At 29.2% G+C, this 19,674-nt stretch overlaps 2 protein-coding genes across 2 annotated transcripts in view; one reads left to right on the top strand and one right to left on the bottom strand.

Annotated features, from left to right (window-relative positions):
* Positions 1-19,674, bottom strand: part of LOC129915294 (methionine--tRNA ligase, mitochondrial) — an 87,411-nt gene that overhangs the window by 50,244 nt on the left and 17,493 nt on the right. The gene's annotated exons all lie outside the window — the stretch shown is intronic.
* On the top strand, positions 11,595-18,115 carry LOC129915304 (uncharacterized). Its single transcript, XM_055994792.1, has 5 exons — positions 11,595-11,786; positions 17,027-17,145; positions 17,210-17,458; positions 17,589-17,801; positions 17,869-18,115. Exons 1-5 carry the CDS (start codon positions 11,663-11,665, stop codon positions 18,058-18,060), a joined length of 897 nt encoding a protein of 298 aa, XP_055850767.1. The 5' UTR covers positions 11,595-11,662; the 3' UTR covers positions 18,061-18,115.

The raw sequence follows: 19,674 nt of genomic DNA, 5'->3' as shown, positions 1-19,674 counted from the left end.
GAATATTAGTTTGTAAAGAATGTTGAAACGTTAATTTTTTTTCAACAATATTTGTAAATTAATTTTTTAGTTTTTTTTTTTTTTTTTTAATTTAATGTTTTTTTTTCTTAACTGACTCGAGTTTTGTTTGTAAAGCTTATTGAAGTAATTTTCGAAAACTCGCACAAAGCAAAGAAGAACAAAATTTTGTTCAAAAGACGATTAGTTTGGATTCTCATGATAATCTCGTGATAATCGCCACTTATTTGGGGAACTATCTCGCAAACAAAGCAGGCTAATTAATTATCACATGGAGATTAAAAACAAAAAAATCCCAATTAATTGGAGGAAAGCAAAGCGGAAAAAAATTTTCTCATGTGAGCAAATTTTTTTCCGCTTCGCGTTTGCCGAGTTATAACATAAACATCTTTGGTGTGCGGTATTATCATACAATTGTCAAAACGGGATTTTTTCATTTAATGTTTTCAATGTAGACCAGGGTCGATAATTTTTGAAACCAAAAAAAATCATAGTAGAATGAAACCCATTGGAAAAGGAGGTGAATATGATGAAAATTAAAGGAAAAATAAATTACGGGCGAGCCGAGTTCGGGAAGTGGGTGGGTTGAGTTTTTAATGGTAAAAAATGGTATATCTCAATTTCCGGCAAAACTACAAATCCTATAGAAAAAAGTTGTATGACAAAGTTGTAGGTAATAAAAAGATCTACAACTTTTGTATCAACAATTTTTTCACATAACCTCAAAATTTATGTGAAAAATTCAAAAAACCGAGTTTTTGGTTTTTTATTTTTATCTTTTTCAAAAACAAAAATTTTTCTACGAAATTTGGTGAAAACTTACCTTATTATGTCCCAAATACACTGTAATTTATTTGATTTAAAATATTAATTTGTTCACCGTATTTTGACTTAATACCAAAAAAACACCCTAATTTTCAATCGAAAATTCACGTGTCAAAATATCAGCTTTTTTCAAAAAGTCGGTGGGCATTTCGTTCGTTAAAATGTCTATTTTCTGATGGTGTAAAAAAAATTGTACATTAGTATACTATAGAACATGTTCTAGTAAAATTAAAAAAATGAAAAAAGCTTGAATTCGACAAAAAAATTTTATCATTGTTTACAATTTTGGCCTATTTATTCAAATTTACACTTTAATAACTCAAAAAACGTAAGATTAATCAATGTTACATGAAATCTTACGTTTTTTGAGTTATTAAAGTGTAAATTTGAATAAATAGGCCAAAATTGTAAACAATGATAAAATTTTTTTGTCGAATTCAAGCTTTTTTCATTTTTTTAATTTTACTAGAACATGTTCTATAGTATACTAATGTACAATTTTTTTTACACCATCAGAAAATAGACATTTTAACGAACGAAATGCCCACCGACTTTTTGAAAAAAGCTGATATTTTGACACGTGAATTTTCGATTGAAAATTAGGGTGTTTTTTTGGTATTAAGTCAAAATACGGTGAACAAATTAATATTTTAAATCAAATAAATTACAGTGTATTTGGGACATAATAAGGTAAGTTTTCACCAAATTTCGTAGAAAAATTTTTGTTTTTGAAAAAGATAAAAATAAAAAACCAAAAACTCGGTTTTTTGAATTTTTCACATAAATTTTGAGGTTATGTGAAAAAATTGTTGATACAAAAGTTGTAGATCTTTTTATTACCTACAACTTTGTCATACAACTTTTTTCTATAGGATTTGTAGTTTTGCCGGAAATTGAGATATACCATTTTTTACCATTAAAAACTCAACCCACCCACTTCCCGAACTCGGCTCGCCCGTAATTTATTTTTCCTTTCATTCTTATCATATTCCCCTCCTTTTCCAATGGGTTTCATCCTACTATGATTTTTTTGTACTTTTTAATGTTTTTGAAGGCATCGGCACTGGTCTAATGTTTGTTCAAATGTTTAAAAAAGCTTTTCAATAATTGTATAGCTATTTATAAATGTTGAAAATTGAAGTAAAACCAATTTTTGAAAGTTGGTCTTATTTCACTTGGACTAATTTCATAACACCAATAATTTACCATTTAATGAAGAAAATTTCGAAAATTGACGATTGTTCCAGTTTTGAATACTTATTAAAGTAATTGTCAAAAATTCACTCGAATTCAAAAGATATTTGATCACTTTTTTTTATAAATGTTTTGGAGAGATATTGCAAAAAAAATTAGAATATGAGAACTCAGCCGCATAATGAATTTTTAATCGAAATAGCGACTTTTGTATAACTCTTTAAGGACGTCTGGTGGGGGTAATGCCGTGATTTAAACGTCTTTCACTAATTTTTTTTTATTAATGGGTAGTGGTAATTTTTTAAGAGTTACCACCAGACGGTTATATATCTTGGAAAAAATAATATTCTGACTTTTGTATGAAAATCGCTATTTCGCGAATCTTCAAGGACGTCTGGCAAGGGTAATGCCGCCAATAAAACGTCTGGGACCGAACTTTTTGCAATCAAGGTATCGCCCTTTATTGGCTCTATATGAATTTAAGTGGTTATATACTCGACACAAAAATCGGAAATAAAATGCACGACTGGGTCGCACGTACTTGCTCTTGTAGTTCACAGTATCTGTATCTTAAATATCTATTGGAAATTTAAGATTTTGTTTAGTGTCGAGAAAAAAAAAATCAAAAAAAAAAAAAAATCGAAAGTTTAAAAATTAAATTCAAATTTTTTTTTTTTCAAAAATGTTTTTAAAAATATTTTTTTTTTTATACTTCAAAATGATGTCTGTAAATTTTTAATAAAATTGACTTATGCTGTGATGAAATTTATGAACTTAAAAAATATGTCAATTTTTGAAAAGCGGCAACGCCATATTTCCGTTCTCCGCATTTTTTGAGAAAAACTAAAAACGCAGTTTTGTTAGAATCAAAAAGTCTATTACGTATACCAAATTTGATCAAAATCGTTAGAGCCGCTTTCGAGAAAGTTGCAATACATCGAAAACGTTATATGGGAGATATGTGTTAAAAAGGCGATATTAAAATAAATAAAAAAAAAAAAACGGGTCTAGGGAATAGCGTAAAAAGCATCTGTACCAAGTTTCAAGCAAATCCATCCATCCGTTTAGGCCCTAGCTCGATGTACAGATGGACGCACAGACGCACACACGCACAGACCGACGGACGACGGCATGACGAAAACCACTTTTTTGATATTCTCCATCATCGTAATGTTGGTTTTGATTAAAACCTCAATTTGTTTTTCTACACGAAACCAATACTTGCCCTATAGAGCAAGTAAAAATGCATTTTTCAACTCCCCATAAACCATAGAATGCCGTGAAATAAACCTGCCAGACTTTCGAATTCTTCATTAGGACGCTATTACCTGCACATATGTACATATGACCCATTTTCGGTTATCCAAAAACTACCAAAATCTGCTCTGGGCTCTCGGTCTACGAAGCTTTAAGTTTTTTGTCGCTAGACCGAGAGCCCAGAGCAGATTTTGGGAGTTTTTGGATAACCGAAAATGAGTCATATGTATGTGTAGGTAATAGCGTCCTGATGAAGAATTCGAAAGTCTGGCAGGTTTATTTCACGGCATTCTATGGTTTATGGGGAGTTGAAAAATGCATTTTTTTCGATTTTTGTGTCGAGTATATAACCACTTTAATTCATATAGAGCCGATAGAGGGCGATACCTTGATTGCAAAAAGTTCGGTCCCAGGCGTTTTATTCGCGGCATTACCCCCGCCAGACGTCCTTGAAGATTCGCGAAATGGCGATTTTCATACAAAAGTCAGAATATTATTTTTTGCAAGATATATAACCGTCTGGTGGTACCTATTAAAAAATAACCACTAACCCTGGATAGAAAATAAATTAGTGCCAGACGTTTTAACCACGGCATTACCCCCACCAGACGTCCTTGAAGAGTCCTGAAATAGCGATTTTCATACAAAAGTCAGAATATTATTTTTTGCAAGATATATAACCGTCTGGTGGTACCTATTAAAAAATCACCACTACCCCCTGATATAAAATAAATTAGTGCCAGACGTTTTAACCACGGCATTACCCCAGCCGGACGTCCTTGAAGAGTCGCGAAATGGCGATTTTCATACAAAAGTAATGGTAATGCCGTGGTTAAAACGTCTGGCACTAATTTATTTTATATCAGGGGGTAGTGGTGATTTTTTAATAGGTACCACCAGACGGTTATATTTCTTGCAAAAAAATAATATTCTGACTTTTGTATGAAAATCGCCATTTCGCGACTCTTCAAGGACGTCTGGCGGGGGTAATGCCGCGAATAAAACGCCTGGGACCGAACTTTTTGCAATCAAGGTATCGCCCTCTATCGGCTCTATATGAATTAAAGTGGTTATATACTCGACACAAAAATCGAAAAAAATGCATTTTTCAACTCCCCATAAACCATAGAATGCCGTGAAATAAACCTGCCAGACTTTCGAATTCTTCATCAGGACGCTATTACCTACACATACATATGACCCATTTTCGGTTATCCAAAAACTCCCAAAATCTGCTCTGGGCTCTTAGACTACGTGTTTTTGTTAGTTTTTTCTAAAAAAAAAAAAAAAACAACATTAAAAATCACTTTTTGCAGGCACTTAATTTTTTAAAATACTTTACGTTTATTATTTCAATACTCAAAAAAAGATATTTGCAAGACTTTTACCCTATTAGCATTCATTCCCAGTTTGAATCCTTATTTGACTGAACTAACATAGAAAGTCTTTGTTAAGGTCAAAACCTAATTTGACAACAATAAGAAACGAATTGATAATTTGTTTTATTGCTTACCTATGGTGAAATATTGTCAAATCCCTTAAATAAACAAAAGATAAATAAAATAACTCTCAGATGTTCATGTTGTGTTGGTGAATATTGAATATGTTTTTCTACTTTCTTAATAAATCAAGCTGCTGGGGAATACTTTGTTTTCTTTTGGGAGTATATATACTTGTACCCACGTTTTTATATAGAAATATATAGATATACACAAGAAAATGCCTTTAGGCAAAAACTACCAACATAAAGTGTAGTGCAGAAGAATTCTTCATTCTAACGATATTCTGAGCATCGTAGGACCCTTAGAACAATATACCAAGTCAGAACGTACATATGTATGTTGTTTAGGGGACATGCCTTTATCCTCGAGGGAGCTTTTTCTTACTCTGCTGGCATACTTTCGTATTGAAGTAAAAACTACACATGAAGGGAATGCACTTAGAAATTGCGATGCAAATGAGAGTTCATGTTGCTTTAACTGACACGACAGCGATGCATCTTAGATATACAGCTGTGTTCAAAATAATAGTAGTGCCTGCAACAAAATAACATTTTTTATATTTACGGTGCTTCTATGGTTAAAAATTTAATTTCTTTGATGTCAAAGTTTGTAACGGTCAATTACTAATAAATGTATCGTAATTTTAAAATGAAAAAGAAGGTGCCAAATAATTTTTCATTGATTTTTGGTTGTTCTTTCGAATTTGACCTGTTCAAAATAATAGTAGTTAAAGTTATTTTTTAAGAATTTAAGAGCGGTTTATAACTTAGAATATTTATTTTTGGTTTAAAAGTAAGTACTCATATAATTTGAATAATTTTTCAACAAAAAACGATTTGTTTCGGTTTTAATCTATTTAAAGTTCGAAGAGCAAAACACTGCAGTTCGGATAAAGGAAACTTATACGAAAGCTGCTTGAAGAAGGGAAAACCTACTTGGAAATTCAAGTTTATATTAGGATGCTCCCCTACAATGGTAGCCAATGCAATAAAGTCAACGAAAGACCCGAAACGCGCGGTAGAAAAAGAAAAAAGACCGCCGTAGATGACAGGCGTATTGTCCAGACGAGGAAAGTTGAGCCTTCTGCATCGTTGTTTCACATCCAGAAGGCTTTAAGCCTAGATTGCAGTGCAGTGAACATTCGGAGGCGAATGTTAGACACTAATTTGTACGCTTGAAGTCCACGAAAAGTTCAGCGAAACATGTTAAAAAGCGTATCCAGTTTGTAAAAGACCACATAAACTGGCCAGCAAAGTAATGGCGTAACATATTGTTTACTGATGACAGCATATTTGTCCCTTTTGGTGGTACTGGATCTCCACAATACGTCCGACGTCCACCCAATACGGATTATGTTCCAAAGTATACGACGAAAACAGTTAAACATGGAGGGTCGAAAATTTTAGTATTTTAACATATTTCTTTGTTAAGAGCGGAACTTTTCGTGGGTTTCAAGCGTACAAATTAGTGTCTAACATTCGCCTCCGAATGTGCACTGCACTGCAATCCAGGCTTAAAGCCTTCTGGGTGTGAAACAACGATGCAGAAGGCTCAACTTTCCTCGTCGGGACAATACGCCTGTCATCTACGGCGGTCTTTTTTCTTTTTTTACCGCGCGTTTCGGGTCTTTCGTTGACTTTATTGCATAGGCTACCATTGTAGGGGAGCATCCTAATATAAACTTGAATTTCCAAGTAGGTTTTCCCTTCTTCAAGCAGCTTTCGTATAAGTTTCCTTTATCCGAACTGCAGTGTTTTGCTCTTCGAACTTTAAATAGATTAAAACCGAAACAAATCGTTTTTTGTTGAAAAATTATTCAAATTATATGAGTACTTACTTTTAAACCAAAAATAAATATTCTAAGTTATAAACCGCTCTTAAATTCTTAAAAAATAACTTTAACTACTATTATTTTGAACAGGTCAAATTCGAAAGAACAACCAAAAATCAATGAAAAATTATTTGGCACCTTCTTTTTCATTTTAAAATTACGATACATTTATTAGTAATTGACCGTTACAAACTTTGACATCAAAGAAATTAAATTTTTAACCATAGAAGCACCGTAAATATAAAAAATGTTATTTTGTTGCAGGCACTACTATTATTTTGAACACAGCTGTATATATATTTTTTTTTATTTTTTAAGATATATTTTACAGTGCATCAGCATCACCATCTGGATGCTGGTTGATTTTTGAATAAAAAACTAAAGAAAAAAAAAATGTTTTTAATATTAAAGTTCACTCGTATGCAGATTGTTTCCTTAATTTGCATATACAATGTGGGCGCATTAGGATATATTTTTGTTTTTGGTATTCAAATTTATTTTATTGAGGTGAGAATTCTTGCAATTTCTCTTCTTTATCTATATTCAAAATTAAAAAGTCAAATGAGAAGGAATTTGTATTTCCATGGAGGCTTTTGGAATAAAAACGATAAATGACTTAGGGGAGCATTTAAGGTTATTTAATTAGGAAATCTTATCTTGTAGTTTTTTTTTTTACTTTTAAAACGACTTATTCGTTTTAGGGCCAATTTTTCAATAGTCAGATAAACCTCAGATAGCGCTTGTTCCTAGGAATAAAAGTTTTTTTTATATTGAAATTTATTCTTCTGATAGTCTAACTGACGATTGAAAAATCAGGGCTTAATTCTTCCAATTCATTCTTGTTTCAAAGTAAACTAACAAAAAAAAAACAAAACAACTTTTAAAATTTAATACAACTTTTTTTAATAAAATTGTAAGTAATGTGTGACATTTATGTTAGTACCTAGTGTTTTACTAAAAAAAAAAGAGCTTAAGAAAATATTATTTAAATTTTTTTGAACAAAAAAAAAAAAAAAAACAATTCAGACCACTAGTTAGTTTGTAAGTTAACATTGGTTTGTCTAAAAATATTTATCAATTTTGAAAATTTTTTATCAACTTGTTTTCCATAAAAATTATCGGTACAATTCATAAAAAAATTGTCTACGAATATTAAGGTAACTCTGGTAATTTTCTGTAAACATTTTAAAGCAAATAAAAAGCAAATTGAATATCTAAACATTTTATCTAAAATTTCGAAAAAAAATATCCCTGATTCATTTTCAAAAAGTTTGCAAAAACGATGACGGATGCGTGTTTTTTCCCGGGAGAGAGGGAGGGGTGACAATCAACAGTGAAACATTTTTTTTGTGGAAATTTATATTCCATGTTATTTTTTGGTACTGAATCTAATAAGAGGGTGTTTTTTTGAGAAGTATATAATTTTATTAAAATTTTTATTTAGTATTTCAAATGATTCTAACAATTTTTTTTTTACTTGCTCTATAGGGCAAGTATTGGTTTCGTGTAGAAAAAAAATCGAGGTTTTAATCAAAACCAACATTACAATGATGGAGAAGATCAAAAAAGTGGTTTTCGTCATGCCGTCCGTGCGTCGGTCTGTGCGTCTGAGCGTGTGTGCGTCCATCTGTACATCGAGCTAGGGCCTAAACGAATGGATGGATTTGCTTGAAACTTCATACAAATGATTTTTACGTAATTCCCTAGACCCGTTTTTTTATTTTTTTAATATCTCCATTTTAACGCATACCTCCCATATAACGTTTTCGAGGTATTGCAAATTTCTCGAAAACGGCTCTAACAATTTCGATCAAATTTGGTGTGCGGAATACCCTTATTGATTCTAACAAAACTGCGTTTTTAAAAAATGCGGAGAACGAAAATATGGCGTTGCCGTTTTTCAAAAATTGACATATTTTTTAAGTTCATATATTTCATCAAAGCATTAGTTATTTTATTTAAAATTTACAGAGATCATTAAGTATAAAATGTTAAAAAAAATATTTTTAAAAACATTTTTGAAAAAAAATTTTTTAATTTAATTTTTAAACTTTTGATTTTTTTTTTTTGATTTTTTTTCTACAAAATCTTAAATTTCCAATAGATATTTAAGATAAAGATACTGTGAACTACAAAAGCAAGTACGTGCGACCCAATCGTGCATTTTATTTATTTTTCTCAACAAAAATAACTTAGATGACGGAAAAACGGCTTTTCCGTTTGTTTGTTTGTTTTTTTTTTTTTTTTTTTTTTTTAACAACTGACCCTCTTCCCGTATATCTCATTAGTATTATCTACCTTAACTTTATTTAAAATTTTATTTAAAAACTTTATTGAATTTTTTTTAAGAAGACAAGACATTAAAAAAAAAAAAACAAGTTTTAGAAAAATCGAAAAAAAAAATCATTTTTTTTTTAATAAACAAAAACATTTATATAAAAAGTGGCTCTCTGTTAATTCGGTTTACGGACGATAATTTTACAACATAACGTCATAAAAAAAACAGCTCAGTCTTGTTTTAATGTCACAAAAGCCAAAAATTAAGATACTAGTTTAAAATTTTAATGTAAACATAACCACATTTAAACAAATATACTGAAGTCACAAGATTTTAGAATAACTATTATCTAAAATTTATTTTTTTTTTTTTTTTCAAAAAATAAAAAAAAATAGACAAATGTAAACAAATATTGAAATTGCGTAATGCAAAGGGGTACCCCTTTCCTTACTTACCTATACAACTGAGTAAGCAAGCCAGATGTTCAATTGGAATAAATTTCAATTTTGTTTTTACTTGCAAAACATATTTTAAATACCTATTATTTGTGAAACCTTTAATTGAGCCGTCTCAAACGATATTAGACCAAACAACAACAACAACAAACGATTGCTACACGGAAAAAAATATCACCTAATATCAAGCGGCATCGACATTAAAATAAGGGGATTTCTAAATGGTTTCTTAATTTTTTGAATGAGCAAATTTAAAAGAATTCCACTTAATTTAAGCGGAAAATCATCTTATTTTTATGTGGTTACCATTTTATTTAAAAAATAAAACTGGCAGCCACTGCACAGAGAAAAACCCTACTAACAATTTTGCTTCTATAATGCTTTACAGAAGCAACAATTGCACCTGTAAAGCTTTATAGAACCAAAATTGTTTGTCGGGAAGGCCACCTAAGATTAAGCGGATTTCTGCATGTGTTTTTGGCTAAGATGACTTCCTTCTTAAATTAAGCGGAAATCCACTTAACTTAAGATGAAAATCTTTTTATTTTTATGATAATAAGATGATTTTCATTTTTAAGTAGATTTCCTCTTAATTTAAGACGGAAATCTTCTAAGCAAAAAACCATGCAAAAATCCGCGTAATTTTAGGTGGTCTTTTTCTTCTACTGGGGATTGAACTTACAACAGTTGGGTCACTAGGCGTGCGCCTTGCTATCAGCCTATATTATTGTTGGAAATAAGTGTGATAAACTGCAACTAAAGCTAAAATTTGATTATAATTTTTGGGTTTTAGTTTTTTTTTTCGGTTTTTTTATCGTGAAAATTCACATTAAAATTAAATGAAGTCACCTTAAATTTGACAGAATTTAAACGGATTACATTTTTTTTAAGCGCACGTCGGTCGTGGTCGTATTGTATTTTTTTTCTACGTGTATGTATAAGCCAAAGTATTAGTTTGTTTGAGTTTACTGAGTAGGTTCGTTAGTTCCAAACTTATACATTTCAAAAATCTAAAAGGGGAAAATATTTTTTTATGGAAAATTGAAAGCATTTATTGAAATTTGGAGAAGTACATAATATTATTGACATTATGAAGTGTTTATATAATTTTTTTTGAAGTAAAAACAAAATGGCGGCTTTACAGCCCTCTAAAGGCCCAGGAAATTGTTTATAATCAAAAAATAAATTTTTTTCATATATTTATACGCATTGCATGAACCTAAATTTATTAAAAAAAAAATTGTGTAAAATAAAAATAAGAGACCGAAAAAAAGAAAAAACACAATGATTTTTTATTAACAAATTGTAAAAAAAAAAATATTTAATGCAAAAATTATATACATATGTAGAAATTTTTTTTTTAAATGAGTAATTTACAGTTTATTTCAAGTCGATACCTTCTTTAGTTTTTGAGTTGAGATTGCACGGCGCGGAAAAAAACGCGTTTCGAGAAAAATGCGTTTAAAGTTTTCGTTTCTGTACTGTGGTAGATTCGATGCGCATGGGTTTCGGGACTATCAAGAGACTTTTAAGGATTTATTTAAGGCTACGACCACTGAAAATAGTTTCTTCGGTTGATAAATTAATTTTTTAGGCAACAAAAAAATTAATGCAAAAATAAAAAATTCCAGATTGATTTCTTTCCTTAAACAAAGAACGATTTCTTTTGTTAGAACATATAGAAAAATTCGTTGGCTTTTGATTATAATGCTTAGTTATCTGCGTATACCTACAATATTACCAATAAAACAAGGTTATATTATTCAAGATACTAACACAATATAGTATGAGTAGGCCAATATTAACTATTTTTCCATTCAAATAATATTTCGAACATAACTTTTCCTGATATAATAAAATGGAGGCATTTTTTTACAGCTGATACCGAAGTTCCTTTTTGGTGCGGTAACTATGTACTACCGCTTGGAAAAAATTAAATAGAAAATTTGTCTGGCGAAAAAAATTCTATAAGAAATCAACTATTTTCCGATCGGCTTACTAGACTTAATTTATAATTTTTTCAGCTCTCACTATTGCATTGCCAGATTTCCTTTTTTAAATTAAGCGCCCTGACCCCCATCTTCACTTGAACCGCTCCTGATGCCAATGCCAACCCTGCCATATTATTACAGAGTTAAACAAAGAACGGGACCGAATAAAAAAATACATTCTAAATTGAACTCAACTCACACACATCTGCTTCATGTTCATACTCTGTTCATAAATTCATGTTTTTTTAGTTTATCTCATTCTTAGCGTGGTTAGCATCGGCAGCGGCACATGATATCGCATTGTCATAAAAATGTCCGAACATTTTGAAAATAGTGAAATTACAAAAATATTAGAAACTCAAAATAAAGATACAGAAAAGCTATTGAGTTTTCTAAAAGAACAAAATATTCTTGGAGTTTATCGATATCTTAAAGGTAGGTTAAAAGTTTTATGAATTCGGCTTGTGAATATATGTAATAAACAGAGTGCCGATGCATTCTATTCTATAAATGTGTGTGTTATTTGATGATCTTGCACAAAATGCTGATTATTTTTTTTTTAGCGGGGAGTAAATTATACCACTGGAATAAGAATGCTTACAGAGTTTGTTATAATCAGATCAGTGAGTGAGTGGAGTTGGAGTGTTTTGTTTTGATTTAACGAACGACATACGAGATACGAAGCATGCGTGCACAAAAGAGAAAAGAAATTAATTTGCAATGTGTGTGTATTATGTGGTTTGTGCATTCGAGTTTCGTTTCGAGTGGAGTTAATTTTGTAGCTCAATAAAATTCCGTCTGAATGGAAGAGGGGTGGATTTAATATTTTCTTGGGATTTGTTGATACTTTTAACAAAACTACGTCGCACAGTGGTTTTTGTTTGTATGGTGAAGCGGAATAAATTCTAGAAAATCCGAACTAATCAACATAATATGAATGAAATTTGTGCACGCATGTAGAAAACTGATCTAATACATATTTGGTCACCTAATTTAAGAATTAACGTTTTTCTAAAATTTTAGTTTTTGAAGTGAAAACTTCTTCAGTATCGTAGTGATTTGAAACAAGATGAAACGAAAACACGACACGAACATTCAACTTGTTATAACTTTTTTGTTTTAATAGATAGATGAATGAAATTTGTACTGTAGAAAGGTAAAAATAAATTATAATTGTAAATTTCAATTAATTGCATATTCAAAATTCTGAGATAACGGTAAAAAGATGTTCTTTTCCTACACACGTTATATCTTTTGATCTAGTGCACATACAAATTTTATTTAACTTTAATACGCATGCTGATAACATAACCTTTTATTTGATATATCACACATAACGTTACGTGCTCTACAAGTTACACAATCTTAAATTGAAAAAAAAAATTTAAAAATATCTCAAAACACCTGTGGAGATCTGTTGCCGATGACCAGCCACTAGTGTAGGAAGTAGCGTAATCTCAGTCTGGAAATTCGACATGGTTGCCTTTGAAAAATTCTAACTTCTTGTAGGCATCTTTAAAATGAGATTTATATGTCATATGAAAGGTGAAACAATAAGCTTTCACATGGTATAGGTTTTATAGGTTGTCAAACAAAAAAATTGATTCCATAGCCTGAGAACATAAAAAGAAATGTTTTTTTGCTTTTTTTGATGAAATTTCATCGAGTTTAAAAAATTCTAGCTCTTTTTGTAGATGGCTCATAGACTTGATCGATATATATATTTTGAGCTAAGACAGATGGTGTAGGTTGTTATAGGTTGTTAGGGAAGAAAATGGATTTAATAGCGTGAGAAGTGAGAAGATAAAAATACGTGTTTTTTTCGCATTTCTTGATGGAAATTGATCGAGTTCAAAAAATTCTAGCTCTTTTTGTAGATGTCTAATAGACATATATATATATATATAAATATATATATATATATATTTTGAGCTTAGACAATAAGCTTTCAGATGATATACAAGTTATATAGGTTGACTTATAAAAAACATGGATTTGAAGGTGATAGAATAAAAATAGGTAGATTTTTTCAATTTTTTTTTTTTTTTTGCAAGAAAAATGATTTTTTAAGGTTTCACTTCTACCACGTGTGAATTGCACACATGATTTTTTTTTATACTAGGTACTGAAAGAAAAGAGTTTTCGAAATCTGAACTACACAACGGATTTTAATAAAATTTGAGTTAAGATTAATATGAAATATTTTTTTTTTTAATAAATAGTTTTAAATAAATGCCCACATTAGGGTCTTTTAACTGTAAATTGCACGACATTATTGAGAAGATATATTGCGATAGAAAAGAATTTTTGTTTGGACAGTGAATTGAGAATAAGAAGATGATAATCTCATATATTTCCTTTCCACGGTTGGCATCGTTGAAACTGTGAGATAAATAAAAGAATACTGCCTTCAAATGGGATGAACCCACACCTTCAGGTTATCAATCAATCACAACAACCAGGGTATCATTTTTTTTTTTTTTCAAAATTTCACTTAGCAAAACTGACTAGGATAGAAATTTTGGTTTTTTATCTAAAAGTTGAACATTTTGATGTTGAATTAGTTATTTAATATTTATTTTTTTTTTTTAATATTCATCTAATTTCTAACAATTGTAAGAAATTATAGCTATTTCAACATATCTACATTAGGGTGGGTAAAAAAAAATCGAAATTCTTTTTTTTTTATTTTGTACTCCGAAAATCGATTGCTAGATACCTCTAGAATATACATACCAAATATAAGCTTTTTATATTAATGGGAAGGTCCTCCGCTTCGCAATTTTCCATTTTTATATCAAGCTTCTACTAAAATAAAATCATTTTTTTATTAATTGACTTTTTAGCAAATTTCCTTACATATTCATATAGGAAATTGAACGCTCTACAAAAAAAGGCCTTATAAACTTTTTTCGTTTTATCTAACCATTTAATAGATATTTGAGGTCCGAAAATCGAGAAAATCTTTAAAAATTCGTTTTTTGTTCTTAATTTTGTAACAAATTGAAAAATTATAATTTTTATATAATTTTGAATATGCGCAAGGCATATTCTTGTAGGAAATAGATTGTTCCACAAAAAAGGTCTTAATAACTTTTTTCATTAATCTAACCATTCTAAAAATATTCGAGGTCAAAGTTAAAAAAAATTATAAAAACAATTTTTACTTTTAAAAATTTTCCAATTCACTGAAACTTCATTATTTTCAAATTAACAAGATGTATTCTAGTAGGGGCTTAAACGTTCTACAAAAAATTCGTTGGCATCAAATTGATTGCTTTAACCGTTTAGAAGATATTCGTATCCAAACTAATGCCCACTAATTTCAATAGTTTGAATTGCGATTTTGATACGAATATCTTCTAAACGGTTAAAGCAATCAATTTGATGCCAAGAAATTTTTTGTAGAACGTTTAAGCCCCTACTAGAACAAAAAACGGATTTTTAAAGATTTTCTCGATTTTCGGACCTCAAATATCAATTAAATGGTTAGATAAAACGAAAAAAGTTTCTAAGGCCTTTTTTGTAGAGCGTTCAATTTTCTATGAGAATATGTAAAGAAATTTTCTTAAAAAGTAAATTAATAAATTTTTTTATTTGCATTAAATTTTTTTTAATGCAAAATATTTTTAATTGCAATAAATATTTTTCAGTTGCGATAGTAATATTATTTTCTTAATGAAAAATTTTTTTTATTGCCAAAAAATATTTAATTTTAATTTCAAATGCATTTTTCTTTTAATTGATATTTTTACAACCCTGCACACGATATTTTAGAATATTGAAATACAAAAAAAAAAATATTAAAACCTAAAATTTGATGAAAGTATCTACACTACAAAAAAAGAAAAGGTCAGATCAAAAAGGAGCAGAGGATACTTGCTTTGGAGCAGTGAAAAAATTGCCAGATGAATGCCAGAAATTTAATCCGAACTTCACAAAACAAAAAAAATGAAACATGGAAGTAGTTAAAATGTATAATATTGCAGAGTTTTATGGTGCCTAAAATATGGTGTTTCTACTTGGGCAAATGTAAAAAAAAGCTCTTGTTTTAACGACATTCAATCGATATAATCCATTGGCCTTCTCAATAAAAAACGGAAATCATTAGAAGAATTTTAGTATAAGCTGAGAAAAGCAGGGAAAATTCTTCAAAGCAATTTTAGTTATAAGAGCAAGTACGTTGAAAATAAGATTTTTTTTATAAAAGAAACCTGAGTTAAAAAAAGTTTTTCTGTTTCTCAAAAAATATAACCCACTGATTTGTATGGAAATTATAAGTATTTTTTTTTTTTTAAGAAAACCAGGTGTTTTAATAAGTAAACATAGAAACACAGATGTTTTTAACTAAATGGTTTATTTACATTACCTATACACCAAACTCAAGGTTTTTTTTATTCTATAAAATATTGAAAGAAAAATATGCCAAAAACACCTTTTATTTTTTGTATTTTGTTTATTTTAAATTTAAGAAATACTTAAGTATACTGTAGATAATACAGTGACTTTATACATTAAACGTGCGTCATTATAGTTTTTTGTACAATTGTTTTGTACAGTTATGACTCAATGAATACCCAAAGTTTTTAGCCTCCAACTGCGACCGCAACATAGTAAATAAAATGCACGACTGGGTTGCACGAACTTGCTCTTAGAGTTAAAGTTGCTTAAATTTTTAAGACTTTTTATATAGAAATTTGGAAAAAAAAAATAAAATTCGTTTTTTAAAAAATAAAATAAAATCTGAAATAAAATTGCCCTCCAAAACAAGTATGCAGTTTTGATTGATATATTAAGATGCATTTTTTAAAAAAAATTTCAAAATTGTTAGAGCCGTTTTTTAAAAAACAAATTTTTTATAAATAAAAACAAAATTTCAAAAAATTCAATGTCCCGTTTTCGAAAATTTGATTTTTCAAAAAAAAATTTTCAAATTTTTTTTTTAAATCCAAAAATTATTTTTTTCAAAATTTTATTTTTGGCTTATGTTTTAATTATATATCACAAAAAGTTTCGTTGAAATCGAATAAGCAGTTTCGGAGATAATCGGATTTGAAAAAAAAAAAACGGTTCTATGGCAGGTACCGTTAATAATGATTTTCAAAAAAAAATTTTTTTTCATTGGAAGATAGACCTTAGCTTAAAACTAACATTTGAATTTTTTAAACAAAATCGTTAGAGCCGTTTTCGAGATATTTCAATTTTACTTAAATCGGTATATGACAAGTACCGTTATTTTTGGTTCAAAAAAATTAATTCCAAAAACCCCTCTGGAGAGTCGCCAAATAACGCTACATACCAAGTTTGACATTAATCGGTCCATCCGTTTAGGCTGTAGCTCCTTATACAGACAGACAGACGGACTTCCGGGACCCACTTTTTTGGCATTGTCCACCATCGTAATGTCATGGAAAAATGTTATCTCAACCTATGTATACCTATGTATATCGCAAGTAAAAATGCAACAAAAAATATATCAAAAAAATGATTGAATTTTTGTATGAACTAATTTTTGAGAAAATAAAGGCTTCACGGTCTTAAAGGTTATAAAATTTCCAATAATTTCAATTTATGTGGGTCTTATGGTTGAAATATTTGATTTGATAACAACAAAAATGTTTTATTCTATATTATATGTAAGTATTTATCTATTTTTGTATATTTGTTTAATCTAGATGTCAACATTACATATCGAAGTCTTCCCTACTTATCTAAAGATGATCTTATGGAAATACGTCATACAGGTTTAAGGGCAGAATTTCGAGAAAAACTTTTCAGATGGAGAAGAAGAAATGTAAATTATTTTATATTAATTAATTTTTTAAATTTTAATTTAATGAAAAAAAAAAAACTTATAGCAAAATTCTAAAGAAGAAACTCAATCTAATGAGTCACCAGTAGTCGTTTGGATGCAAGAAGGTGACAAACATCAAAATGAGTCTAATAATCGCCAAAATGGATATGCACACAGTCAAAGTGCTTCTGAATATAGTCAAGATGAAACTCTTTACAGTCAGGATAGTATTTTCTATAAGAATCAAACCAAAGACCAAAGTCGCTATAGCATGGGCTACAAAAATTCTTCATCAGAGTTTCGAAATATCGTGGTAAGAAACAAAATTTCATTCTTCTTAAAAAATTAATTTAAAAAAATTGTATGCTAAAAAATCCATGTTTTAAAAAAGTTTTTGAGTTTTAAACTGTTTTTTTTTTTTTTTTTTTTTTTTTTTTTTTCAGAATGTTACAAATATAGTTAATCAAAGTATTAAAGGTAGAATGATACTAGCAAGTTATAATCAAACAGAATTACTCAACGATAAGCAAAGAGATGATTTAATTAATATCATTTTAGAAGTTGTATTTTTTACCAAAACAATTTTAATACCAAAATATTTTCATGATATTCTTGAACAAATTGTTGAAGTATTTCCAACAGAAATGGAATACAGGGTGAGTTATTATTATGTGAATTTTGTTTTTCGTTAAATTTAAATAAACATTTTCTTTATATCTACAGTATTACTACTATTTACCAAGAACTAAGAATAAAAATCCTCGAGGCCGCTTATATGACAAGTATAAAAACACTCGTGCAAAACTTAAGAAACAAAAAGAGGACGAACAAAAAGAAACCGAAGTTTATTTGGATTTGGTGAAAAGAGAATATTTGGATGAACTTGATGATGATCATGTTTTAAAAAACAACTGACGAAGTATACAATGTCTCGATATTTTTGTATTTTATTTTTTGTAGTAATAAAATACTGACGACGTTTTTTTTAATAATTTTTTGCATTTTTTTAAATGATATTTTTTTACAGGATGAGCTATTAAAAAGTAAAAAATTAAAAACTGTAAAGTTCAATACGCAGTTAGTACAAAACTTTTGAAATTGCAAACTTGATTTAACACTGCTGGCATCTAAATATGCTAACAATATCCCAAAACTGTTTGTACGGTAGTGTGGTTACCGCGAATTTTTACTAGGTAAACTTTGATGAAGAATAAAAAATCAGTTAAGCATGATTATACCGCCGCAAGCAGTCAACACCGCCAAAACCACCACTTGAGCCAACGGGAAACTCATTTACGGATCTTAAGCATAAACCGTCGCGTCCGTGGGGACCCGTCACCGCCTTACGATTGGCCAGTTATCGGAAGACGATCACCGTCAGGAAATAATTTTGATATTTTTATTTTACTGTTTTTACTTGCTGAATAGGGCAAGTATTGGTTTCGTGTCGAAAAAAAAATTGAGGTTTTAATCAAAACCAACATTACGATGATGGAGAACTCCGAAAAAGTGGGTCTCGCAATTCCGTCCGTGCGTCTGTGCGTCTGTGCGGTTGTGCGTCCATCTGTAACAAATTTCCACAGCCTAAACGGGTAGACGGATTATCTTCAAATTTGGTACAGATGTTTTTATGGAATTCTGAAAGTTGTTTTTTTTTTTTTGTTTTTTTATATCTCACTTAGAAAGTGTACCTCCCATACAAATTTTTCAAGACTAACGATTTTATAAAAAAAATGTGTGTATAATTAACAAACAAGACCCAACTTTTGATTGAAAAAAAAAAAAATTTTTTTGGAAAATTACTAACGGTACCTGCCATAGAACCGTTTTTTTGGTTTCAAAATATCTCTAACAAGACTAACCCGAGTTCAACGAAATTTTTTATACAAAAGCTTTTAATTAACCATTATATTAAACTGTTAGAAAATTTTCAAAAAACACATTTTTGGATTTTTTAAAAATATTTCAAAATTTTTTTTTGAAAAATCATTTTATTGAAAACGAGTTTCTGAAATGTTTCGAAATTTTGTTTTTTAGTGTAAATTAATTATTTCTTCGAAATGGCATACCAATTTTTTCTTTTTTAATGTTAGAAAATTTTAATATACCTATAAAAAATTAATTTTTTAAAAAAACGGCTCTAACGATTTTCAAATTTTTTTCTCAAAATTCCTTTCCATACAAGAAATCAGATGGCATACTTCGTTTTGTAATCAAAACCTTTAAAAATGGAGTTTTATTAATTATAAAAACAGATTTTGTAGGTACTTTTTTACATAATGGGAAATAGTTTAATTAAATCTAATTATAATTTTGCCTAATTTTTTTATAAAAAGCTTTAAGGTAAGATATACTTTTACCATAAGAGCAAGTAAGTGCGACCCCAGTCGTGCATTTTATTTTTTTTAGTTTAAGTTTATATTTATAAAAGTAAATTTTTTTTTTTGTTATTACAAAAAAAAAAATGGATTAAAATTTTTTCCAACATCCAATGTTTGTTTTAACTTCCGATCGAGTTTCAGGTTTTAC

Source organism: Episyrphus balteatus, chromosome 3 (assembly GCF_945859705.1).
Source record: "Episyrphus balteatus chromosome 3, idEpiBalt1.1, whole genome shotgun sequence".
Classification (NCBI taxonomy): domain Eukaryota; kingdom Metazoa; phylum Arthropoda; class Insecta; order Diptera; family Syrphidae; genus Episyrphus; species Episyrphus balteatus.
Note: the sequence above shows the minus strand (reverse complement) of the source record. Positions and strands in the feature narration are given on the sequence as shown.

Coding starts and splice junctions, on each gene's coding strand:
- LOC129915304 (XM_055994792.1), top strand. CDS start 11,663: ATGTCCGAACATTTTGAAAATAGTGAAATTACAAAAATATTAGAAACT. Junction 17,459..17,588: donor CAGAGTTTCGAAATATCGTG/GTAAGAAACAAA, acceptor TTTTTTTTTCAG/AATGTTACAAATATAGTTAA. Junction 17,802..17,868: donor CAACAGAAATGGAATACAGG/GTGAGTTATTAT, acceptor TTATATCTACAG/TATTACTACTATTTACCAAG.